This window comes from Octodon degus, unplaced genomic scaffold, assembly GCF_000260255.1.
Source record: "Octodon degus isolate 3935 unplaced genomic scaffold, OctDeg1.0 scaffold00027, whole genome shotgun sequence".
NCBI classification, from domain to species: Eukaryota; Metazoa; Chordata; class Mammalia; order Rodentia; family Octodontidae; genus Octodon; species Octodon degus.
Genome location: NW_004524603.1, coordinates 4,756,299 through 4,767,787, shown reverse-complemented (window position 1 = coordinate 4,767,787; position 11,489 = coordinate 4,756,299). Strand labels below are relative to the sequence as shown.

Genomic DNA, 11,489 nt, shown 5'->3' with positions numbered 1-11,489 from the left:
GGCTTTTCAACTTGACATGTGGCTGCTTCCCCATGCCAGCAGACATTCTTTTTTTTGGTACTGGAGATCAAACCTAGGACCAGCAGACTTTCTCGCACAGCACACACTTTAGAGAAGAAGCTCCAGATGAAGCCTGCACTTTGTGGAGCTCGTGAGCAGAGCTGTGTGTGCGCACATGGCATCAGTGTGCACTCAGAACTAGCAGAGCAGGGAGCTAAAGAACCGATTTCCAGAACCGAGCGTTACAAGGTGAAGATGCTGACCAGAAAAGGAGGGAGAACAGTGCAGGAGAAAGCACAGTGTACAGCTGTGTGTGGAAGGGGAAACCAAGACCCGTGGGGAGCTGCAAAGTGTTCCAAATTCCTAGGGCAAAAGCTGCCCTGGACATAGTGGCCAGAGACTGCTCTGGAAGACAAGCAATTTGCTAGTGATATATATGACTGGAAAAGCAGAATTACCAAAATTTACAAAAGTGACACGGATCTACCAGAACCAAGCTTCCACCTCTACAGAATAGGCAGAGACAAGACTGTGCCAGTTCCTGCACAGTAAGACTTCCCAGATAATCTTAAACATTCCAAGCCTGGGCAATTAAGTACACCACCCCTGTGCAGTAAATACGAAAATGACAAAATCCAGTCTGAGATGCACGCTAAGAAAAGCTTTAAAAATGTACTAGTGAGCCGGGGAGATGGCTCAGTGGAATAAGCGCTTCCCTGGCAAGTGCAAGGGCCTGAGTTCAATTCCCGGTTCTACCAAAAAAAAAAAAAAGTACTAGCAATGGCTTTGAACCTTTTTAAAGATAAAAAAACAGAAGTCATTCAGCTCCAGAAACTGGTTTTTAAAACATCTTAATGAAGTTAGCTGAAATGGTGGGAGAAAGGGATTGTTTTGTGATGGTATATTCACAAGTAAGCTCTTCATACAACTGAAAAAGACAAATTCAATGTTGGTAATTTAAAGTGAGACTATCCAGACACAGAAAGCCGCAAAGATGAAACATTATTTACATGTAAGGTTACATTTTTTGTAACGTTAAGTATCAATAAATTGCAACTAACAGACACCCAGAGTGGATGACCCCTCCAGAATATTCACAGGGGTGCAGAACTATTTTCTATATTTTAATGAGGTTAATGAAAATTGCACATTTCCAATATTTCCAATAACATGCAACATTTCTTCCTTTGTTTTGGTTAGGTCAAATCAATGTGATAGCCCACTAAAAGGTATGTTACACATGAGCTGCAATAATATTTGTTTCTTTAAAAATCAGTAAACAAATTATTCATTAATATAATCTATGGATATAAATAAAAACATGGACTCCATGGAAAAAGAAGCAACAACATTAAAATGCTTCTTTAGAGTAAAAATAATGCAAAAATAACTCTGAAATAACTCAGGTGCTGGTATTAATCTGCTTTGTAAGTACAATGTAACACAAACACAAGAACACCCTGAAGTTTCTGCCATGACTCTCACTTACCAGTCCTTCTGCTGCATTCTGCTTCTCAGCTATTTTATTATCCTTTGTGCAGGTGTCTTCTGAACAGAAACTGCCCTCAGGTCTTTGATTTAAAAGGGAAGAGGACTTCTTATTTTTCAACAAGTGTTTCAAAAGTTCATTCCCTGAATCTGCTTTGGTGACAGGGGCCCCAACAGAATGGGGCGGACTCTGAACTGAGGGGACAGAGCCAGCCTCAGATCTGTCTTCCACCTTAGTGCCAGTCTGCTCCTCTAATTTAGTTTCCTCTTGACCCTGGGCTGGTTCTGTCACAGCATTTTCCAGTTTTAGCTCTTCACTTTTGGAAGGGGTTTCCATGGGAAGGTTTTCTGTCTCTGAATTTGCACCAGCCTGCTGCTTTGGAGTTCCTTCGGATAACTCACCACTGGGAAGTGTGTTCTCTAAGCTCGTGCATGGCTGGGCAGCTGGCTCCGCAGACTCCGCTGCCGCCTGCAGAGGAGGTTCGCTGGGCGTGCTCACAGAAGGAGTGGAGGTAGTTTCTGAGATGCTTGGAGTAGGGGGAGCAGTGCTATCTGAGTGGGGAGTTGACGGTGCTTTGGTGGATTCCACATCATCCTCTTTTTTCTTTTTTCTTGTTCTTTTCTTTTTCCCTTTCTCTTCTGGGATGATATCAGAATATAACTGAATGAGAGACTGGGCTGATCCATAACTTTGTCCAAGGGCTAATGTAGGGTCCTGGCCACACGGGAGACTGCCGTTAGCTACTGGTGGTGTTGCAGGTAAAGCGGGTGTATAAGGAGGTCTCACAGGAGACTGCTGGAAACCTGTCCCAGAAAGATTTCCATGTGGCTGTTTAGTAGAATGGAAATTTGGACTTCCTCCAGGGACAGATGGTGAATCGGGAACAAAAGAGGTAAGTCCTCCTTGCCTCCGATCATTCGTTTGCATGAAAGTTTGGGTGGGGGTTGAATTAACAGATCCTTGTTGTACATTTTGCTGCTGTAGAACATGGGCCATCTGCTGCTGTTGGTGCTGTGGAGACTGCTGAAGAGGTGGTGGAGGCTGCATGAAATCACAAGGCCGATCAGACCCATAGAACGGAATCTGAGATGCAGCAGTCCTGCCACCCAGCTCTGAGCCCACCAGGCCATGCTGCTCCAGTTCCATCCTCTGCTGCAGAGCCCGCTGTCTGTCTACTTCGTGCATCAGCTGGATGCGCTGTCTTTCCTGCTGTTCTCGTAAACGTTCCTTCCGTTCCCGTTCCTGGAAACTTTCACTAAAGGGGTTGTTATCATCAAATTCTACACGTGGTGGTGGGCCACTCTGTGGGTTTGCATTTGACACTGTGCCAGGGGCTGGTGTGCAAGCTTTTACAGGTAACTGGGCAACTGGGGGCTGCATCCTGGGAGGATTGAGGGGGAGGTGAGCAGGGGCACTGGCAGACTGCCATCCAGGTAGGCCAGGTATTCTAGCAGGGCTGGTGTGGCCAGAGATGACTGCTGGGCGCTGCTGCTGCTGCAGCTGCTGGGGGCCCATGGGAAAGCTGGGCTGGCTCATGGCGGGGGGGGCGGCTCCTGGAACGAGGGGCGTCTGGGGCTGGACACCAGGCACTAGGAGAGGTGGGGCCACTGCACGCTGCTGCTGCTGCTGCTGCTGCTGCTGCTGCTGCTGCTGCTGCTGCTGCTTGATCCGATAATCTTCAATCAACTCAGCATGTTCTTTCTGTTGTTTACGAATCTGGAACAATGACATGACTTGTTTATATGTAACACAGGTATCAAACCCAAGGTCTAGCTGATGCTTTTGGTGGGGTTCTACAGAAAGAAGTTAAGTGTACTGTAGAAGGAAAGCAGTTTGAGGTAGTGGCAAAAATTACAAAGGTGGATTGATAAGCTGTAATTAATTCTTAATTAATTCATATATGAAATATCAAAAAACTCCCAAAATATTTCTTAAATTTAAGTATTAAGGAAGTCATATATAATTTAAATTCAACATCAAAAATACAAACACAGGAAGCAGCAATGAGGTGTTTATTATACATCAATAAACAAAGACTATACAGAAAGCAGCTATGGTGCAAAGTTACATTAGTACAGAACATCAGGATAACATGGAACAGTTTATTTATACATAGTAAGACTTTCTTTCTTTTTTTTCAATGTATTTGGTACAGGGTCTCACTACACAGCTTGGACTCACAGTGATCCTCTCCAGCACTGGGATTACAGGTGTGCCACCACACTATGCACCATCACACTCAGTTTTGGTGGTGGCGCGGCGCACCCAGGGCAGAGCCAGTATGGCATGCGGTACTGGGAATCGAACCCAGGTCCGTGCACTTGCCCAGGCAGGCACTTAGACTGCTGAGCTATCTCCACAGCCCAGATTTCATTTCGTAAATAGATAAAATTCTTTTTTTTTTTTTTTTTTTTTTTTTTTTTGAGGCAGAGTCATCTTATTATGCAGTCCAGGCTAGCCTTCAACTTACTACGCATCCTAGGCCAGCCCTGAACTCATGGCAATCCTTCTGCCTTAGCCTACCAAGTGCTGGGATTATAGGCACGGGTCACCATGTCCAGCAAAAACCACACATTTTCAAATGAATCAGCTGTTAGCAAAATTAGCCACTAGCTTTATGCTAGACTACCACCTTATGCTAAAAAATGATTAGATTTATGAACTCTTTGAATTTGATGGGTATCATACTAACTTATGAAACCTATGCAAGCTCTAAGGTAGTATTTTAAATAGTTTCTCAATAAGCTCTTAATAAAATGCTAATGTCAACGAATTCATTCCAAAAATATTGTGTCTCAATATGCCAGACATCATGATGGCATTAGTCAAGTGATCTGCGTGCTCAGGCCCTCACTGTTGCATCCAGGACGCTGCAGAAGGAAGGGTGCATAACCATCTCCATGTCTTCCAAAACTGTTTGTTTTTTGGGATAAATATACTAACATGCTGCAGTGATACAGCAGATTTTTGTTTTTGGCTGCTCCAGGCTGGTAAGGCAAGGAGAGCTGGTGATCAAACTGTGGTCCCCTGCGGCTGACTGGCTTTGCCCCAGCAGGCACTTAAACAACTGAGCTACCCCTGCAAGCCCCCAAAGTTGAGAAGGACTTTTTTCCCCCAGCAGTTTTAATATATCGTTTTCCAACTTTCCCTGAGTAAAACTTTTTTTAAATTAAGTGTTTTGCCACTTTTATTACTTTTCTTGGCCGGTTTGGTACTGAGAACTAATGAGGCAGATAACAGATGACTGAGCATCTACAATAGTATCTATGCATCCCGCTAGTCATCCGCTTCTGACATTTCTGACCAGTTTTTTATTTTGTTTTGTTTTGAATGTACTTGCTACAGGCTCTCAATACGCAGCTTGGACTCATAGTGATCTTCCTGTTTTCAGGAATTGGGATTCAGGCACTGGGAATATAGGTGTGTGCCACCAATCGGTGGCCAGCTCAGCACGTCCGCGTTCAGGGCCAGCGCCAGCATAGGACGTAGTGCCGGGGATCAAACCCCCATCCCTGTACTTGCCTAAGCAGGCACTTAGTCTGCTGAGCTATCTCGCTGGCCCATTTCTGACCATTTTAAAAAATGTTCCTGCCACCTACTTTTTTCACCGATACTACACTGGGATTATAGGCAACTGTGTCCTAGCAGAAAATCTGTCCCATTTTCCAGTTAAGTGCCACATTAGATTCTAAGAAGGGTTTGGTTTATGAATATGCAAAACCTGGGCTCTTGTAGGAAAGGTCTTACACAAATACATCAAAAACAGTAAAGTGCTAAAAGTGCTTTATAAAAGTTTCTACTTCTAAAGGAAGTTTTCCTTGCAGTGAAGAGGCCCAAACAGTGAATTTAAAGAGAAAAGCCTCTTGTTCTCAAGTGGGCCAACTTTCAGACATCAGGTTATAATCACATTGCTGGCATGTTATTTTGTTTGTGTGGCTTGTAGGTGAAGACATCTGAGTTCAAATTCTCCTTCTAATAGTGAGCAATAAGCAGATATATCGCCTGGCTCCAGAATGGCCTACCCATTTGTTTGTACACTGGTGACAACACTAATTCCTTCAAACCTTGTAGACTAGGTTCCTAAGACAAAATGGGTGGTCTTTCCAGAGTGCTCATTACACACTCCAGCTTCACTGAGCCAACCTACATTGAACATCCTGCTCTTCTTAAGATTTACATTGGGTTTCTTTTTAATTTAAAAATTCTAATTGATAAAGGGGAAGTCTAATATTTAACACACAGTTCTATGAACTTTAACACACAGGGAAATTACTAAAGTGACCGTCGCAGTCAGGAAAGACAAAAATAGCCTCATCAAGATCATCCTGCATATCACACTCTGTAGTCAAACCTTCCACCTTCCTCCCTAACCCTTGGCCATCAACCATTTATTCATCTTTATTAGCTCTCATTTCAAGAATGTTATGTGAACAGAATCAGTATTTACGCCTTTTGGGGTTGGTTTCTTTTACCTAGCAAAATGCTCTTGGGATCCAAGATATCCGCACATATCAATAGTTCATTGTCTTTCTGTCTGAGTGGTACTCCCTTGTATGGGTATACCACATTTTCTTTAACCACTAACTCTTCCAATTTTGTGGGTGGGAGGTTTTTGTTTTTGAGATGGGGTCTTGCTCTACTTCTAGCATGGTCTTAAACTCATGGGCTCAAAAAAGTCTTCCAACCTCAGCCTACCCAGTGGCTGGAAATGACTAGGACTAAAACAGCGATAAACATTCATGTACCTAAGTTTTATATAAACATAAGTGTTTTATACACTAGAGTAAATACCTAGGAGCACGCTCTGAACCCATTTTCTTTTCTTTTTTTTGCGGAACCAGGGATTGAACTCAGGCTCTTGCACTTGCGAGGCAAGCACTTATTCTACTGAGCCATCTTCCTGGCCCCTCTGAACCCATTTTTCAATACTGCTTTATTTTCAAGGGAATTTTAAAATGTTCTTTAGTTTTCAATATAATTATTTAGTTTGAACATTCTGAGAAACATCTGGTACTGAGATATACTAACATATTATAAAGCCAAAACAGTAAGAGATCTTGGGCAGGCCAGACTTGCAAACAGCCTGGGACCATGGACTTTGCAGAGTGATCTTTCAGGCATAGGAAATACCTAATTTTCTCTTACGATACCATGGTTGCTGAAGAATATGACTACGTTCTCCTGAATCAGGAATCTGAGGCTCACTCAATCCCTATAGTGACCTCCAGAACTTATGTACCTGCTGACTGCTGGGAAGAGGGCAGGAGTGCTACCTCTCCAGTCTTGGGAGCAGTGTGCTTCTCTACGCCACATAACATTGACAAACTCTGGTGTCCTTAGTGAGTGACACACCACACATCTCACCTGCTGACTGCTTGTGACTTGTAGAGCCACCTCTTACCTGTTCTAGCTGTTTCTGAACCATGCTCTGCTGCTCAGTCACGTGTTTAAGCTGTTCTGCATCTTCTTCTGGGAATTCTCGCCCTGCCTTTTTGGCAGTGCGCTGTTTAGCTGAAAGGGCCTTCTTGGATTTTCTGTGTGCGCCAATCTGTTCTTCAAGATACTTCTGCTGCATCTGAAGGAGCTGCTGGGTCTCCTGAAGCCATTCTTCGTATTGCTTGCGCTGTGAGTCATCTAGGGAGAAAAATCAAAAATTCATCTGTGTTAACTTTCTGAATAGTCTAAGATTCCTACAGAAATCCATTTTGTAAGGCAATACAATTTCACCATGATGCTTAATAGAAAACTTGAAAGCAAAATTCTAAACATCAGATCATATAAATATGAAGTAGCAGATTATCAAAAAAAGGAAAAAAAAAAAAAAAGAAAGCCAGCAAATGCATACTTAGGATACTGGTTAACTTAATACTTATAAATACTAAATATCCAATCTTTGAGAGGCAAAAGACTTATCTAATAAAATGCTTTTATATCTACAGAACTATCAAATCCTCTAACCACAAACCAAAGTACATATTAAGTTATATGTGTACTTTAATATGTCCACTTCACAGATTTTAAAGAAAGTAAGGGATATCAGGTTCAGAGCATGGATTGGATAATCATTTCCCATGCTAATTTCCCTCAATTTACAAGATTTTCCCAATTTCTCACTAGTGAAAAAACATATGAAACAGAGGGAAGGAACCCAGAACATTTTAGGAAGAACCAATTTGAAGTCTGGAAATCATAAAGTAAATCTGCAAATTGAAAAACTGGTAATTTTAATTAATTTTGTAATTTGTATTTCCATAAACAAGGGAAGGGAACAGTAACCCAATAAAATATTTTCTACGTCTACACCTGCTGCCCGTCTCCCCAGTCACACCTCCTCATCTCACACCAACACCCCCTACTATTTTCTAAGGGCACTTTACTCCACTGATGCCAAGACCAAGAAAAGGGGTCACCTCATACTGTGAAAAACTCAGAATATTCCTTTCTGACTCACTACAAGACAAAGAAATCAATAAATACAATCCTAGAAGGACATCAGCTGAAAATAACATCAATGATAACAGAATATTGTCATACATTAAGAATCCGATCAAAGCCAATGGGCACAATTAAGCCAGAAAAAGCCAGTTGGTTAGAGTAGTTTACTTATTTTTAATGCAAATATGTATTCAAATTACAATCAGAATTAATGTAGGGGAATTTCAAAAGGTTAGACTTTGGGTTTGTTCCTAAACCCAGAAGTTGCAGTACACGTATGAACTTGAAATCTAGTCTACTAAATTTGAAGGGCATTTTTCAAGAACAGGCTTTTTCACAAGGTTCAGAAGTTCTGCTTCTGGTAGAATGAGACCTACCGCAAGGAAAGCCTTTCTGGTTTCTGGAACCAGGAGAGCAGAGGTGAGCAAAATGAAAGATAACGGTGAAAAAGTTAGCTAAACAGTCTGAAGATTTCAGAAAGGTGCAGTTTGGGGAGAACTTTAAATACTATCCTGAGCCACCTTGGGACCCCTGAGGATAACCAGAAAGGGCTCGGTGGGCTCCTGCGCACTCGACCTTCACACCATGCTGCAACCCAACTCCTTTCTTTTCCCTTTGGTTTTCCCATCTGCTGTCCTTGTCACTTACACTGTCATGAGAGCAAAAAGTGGTTTGATTCTATAGATTGTAAAGTGCCCAATCTATAAACAAAAACGACTACAATATTGAGGAGAATGGGGAAGATGAATTTTCTGTATTAAAATACAGATGTCTAATTCTTCATGCAGAGTGAAAAAAAGCAAGGACAAGACACATGCCTTGAAGAAGAGCTGCCTACCAGGGCAGGGCACGGCATGGGCGAGGGCACTCAGGCCTAAGGCGGCACTCCCGAGCTATGCACGTGCACAGAACACCACAAGTACAGCCAACATTATCCCCAGAGAACAGGTAACTTATTAGATTTATACTTACTGACAAAGCCTGGACCAAAATTTGGAGGATTAGGCCTAGAAATCTGATGTGTTATACTGCCATCCTAAAATAAGTAAAATTTACAAACATGTTTAATTGCACACTTCAATTAAGGAAGTAAAATAACTTTAAAAGCAGCAAAAAAGAAATAGGAAAAAAAAAACTAATCAAGTTTTGATTTTATAAAAAGACTAAATGAATTAGTGAGTTAATAATCTAATTCATGACGATTTATTTCTATCTCTGAACTAGATTTTAGATGAAAAACATGTATGCTTAAGATAAAGAATTATTCAACTGTAATAGGCCAAATCAAATGCTGTTTACAATAACCTAAAGGTAAAGACTTGTTCATCTCAATTCCCTGACAACCGCTTATTAAAAATAATTTTTGAACAGTTTACCCAGTTGCTGCAAGTTCTGTTAGCCATGAGCCGTATACAAGGTAACACAGTGCTACTGGTCAGTGGGACATGCACACCTGCAATCCCAGCACTAGGGAGGCTGAGGCAGGAGGGTTGCTACTTGAGTTCAAGGCCCACCTGAACTACATAGTAAGACTCTGGTTTAAAAAAAATAAAGGAAAAAAAACCCCTATCACTCAGAATGTATTATGTACGATCTATATAATACTGCAGTCATTGGTGTAACATCTGGCCAATCAGAAAACAGAAGTTAAAGAACTGGCCAAAAGTTTCACAGTATATTCAAAGTAAAACTTTAATTTTTTTTTTTTTAACCTCAGCTACAAAGATAATACTTTGCCCCAATGTATCAAATGGTGTCTCTTTTTAATAAGGAAAAAGATAACATTAGCATAATATGTCTACAGTTTAGCCAGCAGAATAAAAGAGAAAATTTCAAAAGATACATAGTAAGTAGCTCCTTTTTCTTAGAAAGGTATTTTTTTTTAGAAAGGTATTTTTTTTCAGAAAGGTATTTTTTAAAATCATTGTATACATATCATATGAAAAGAGCATTTCTATGTCCCCAGACAGTGCTCAACACCAAGATTACACCATATTTATACTGCTTAAAAATGGTGAATGTCCAAACACTTAAGTTATGTTGAATAATAAACAGAACACGACTACATGTATCTAAACTGGGTAACTATAACCATTATTTTCTATGGAGTGTAGCAGTTTAATGAATTCCAAAGTACAGAACATGAAATGTCTTTCTGGAGGATGGATGGATGGATGGATGGATGGATGGATGGATGGATGAAAAGCCATCCACTAAGCACTAAGCATTTGGTTTCCCTCCAAGTGACTTTCTACCTTTCACTGTACAGGTAGTTTCTAGGAATTATAGCCAATCTTTCTTAGTTTCAATTTGCCCTTTGTTTAAAAAGTAATAAAACGTATCTTTACTTCTGCTGCACTGACAGTGCATTCTGGCAGTGCTCTGGGACTGCTGCTTCTTCCTGCCAGGGGCCTCTACAAGACTGGCTCATAGGAAACAGGACAGCACGTCCTCCAGGGTGACTGACAGGAGCAGTGTTACCTGAGCGATGGCCTGTGGCACGAGTGTCTGGCCTTCACTGTTCTGTGCTCCAGCCACCACCGGGCCCATGAAGGGGAATCTGTGAGACACAAGACCAGAGTATCAGATGGTGAGCGCTAGGTCAAAATTATGTTACGTGCTGTTATAGTTTATGTCTAGCTGTCCCCACCAAAGCCTCATGTAGTTGTGAGGCAGGCTTCTAGAGTTTGTGATTAATTCAAGATCCAATGCTGTTCCCTTGCCTAAAATACAAAACACAAAATCCGATGCTGGTATTATGGGTGTAAGTGCTGCTGTGATTATGGGTGTGAGAGCAACACTTGCCCTGGGACAGACAGCGTGAATGCTATACGAGGAAGGCAGAGAGGCTTGCCCCTGTGCTGCTGCCATGCTCCTGTCTTCTGCTCCTGCTGTTTTCCACCACCATGAACAGCTGCCCTATGTACCACTCTGCCTTGGAGTCAGCTGAGCACGGACTGAAACTTCCACAAACTGTGAGCTAAATAAACTTATCCCTCCTTAATTTTGGTCATCAGGTATTTTTGTCCCAGCAATGAGAAAGTAACTAAGAGAGGTGCGTACCAATTTTCTCTCCCACAGAAGAATAGCAGCAGGGGCAAGGCCTCCTCCTCAAGAGCATCTATAAAGCCTGCCTCTGTACCACAGACCTGCCCCTCCCCCTCCAGGAAGGGCAACTGAGGCTGAAGTACTTCTCTCCACAAGCAGCAGCAAGGCCATGAGGACAAGTCGCTTCAGCTAACTTGTGAGGCTGGGCTCTTACAACACTGACTTGACTTTAAAGTGAAATAATGAACCTCTAAGCTAAAAATGTAAGTGAAGATTTAGCTTCATTATGTAAACTAGGAAAGTCAGAAGCTTAGTTACTTTACATTCTAAAACTAAAGGTGCAATTCAAGAAGTAACATATCTAATGGGAAAGCAAATCTGAACTCATCACTGGCCCAGCGCTACAGTTACAAGTATCAGATGAAATGTTACCTATTCTAATTAATGCTATAGAAAAACACTTAACAGACAATTAGGGCTTGTACAAAGGTATTTATTTCTTCTAGAATCAAATATT

At 41.7% G+C, this 11,489-nt stretch overlaps 1 protein-coding gene across 3 annotated transcripts in view; it reads right to left on the bottom strand.

The window, feature by feature from the left end:
• Kmt2c (lysine methyltransferase 2C) overlaps positions 1-11,489 on the bottom strand; it is a 300,385-nt gene that overhangs the window by 20,389 nt on the left and 268,507 nt on the right. For 2 of the 3 annotated variants that reach the window (XM_023712856.1, XM_023712855.1), the window contains 4 exons: positions 10,406-10,484; positions 8,897-8,960; positions 6,891-7,123; positions 1,490-3,205 (listed from right to left, as the gene is read on the bottom strand). In XM_023712856.1, the coding sequence (XP_023568624.1) occupies positions 1,490-3,205; positions 6,891-7,123; positions 8,897-8,960; positions 10,406-10,484 (2,092 nt within the window). The remainder of the gene's footprint in view (positions 1-1,489; positions 3,206-6,890; positions 7,124-8,896; positions 8,961-10,405; positions 10,485-11,489) is intronic. The other variant, XM_023712854.1, reaches the window with a different exon arrangement.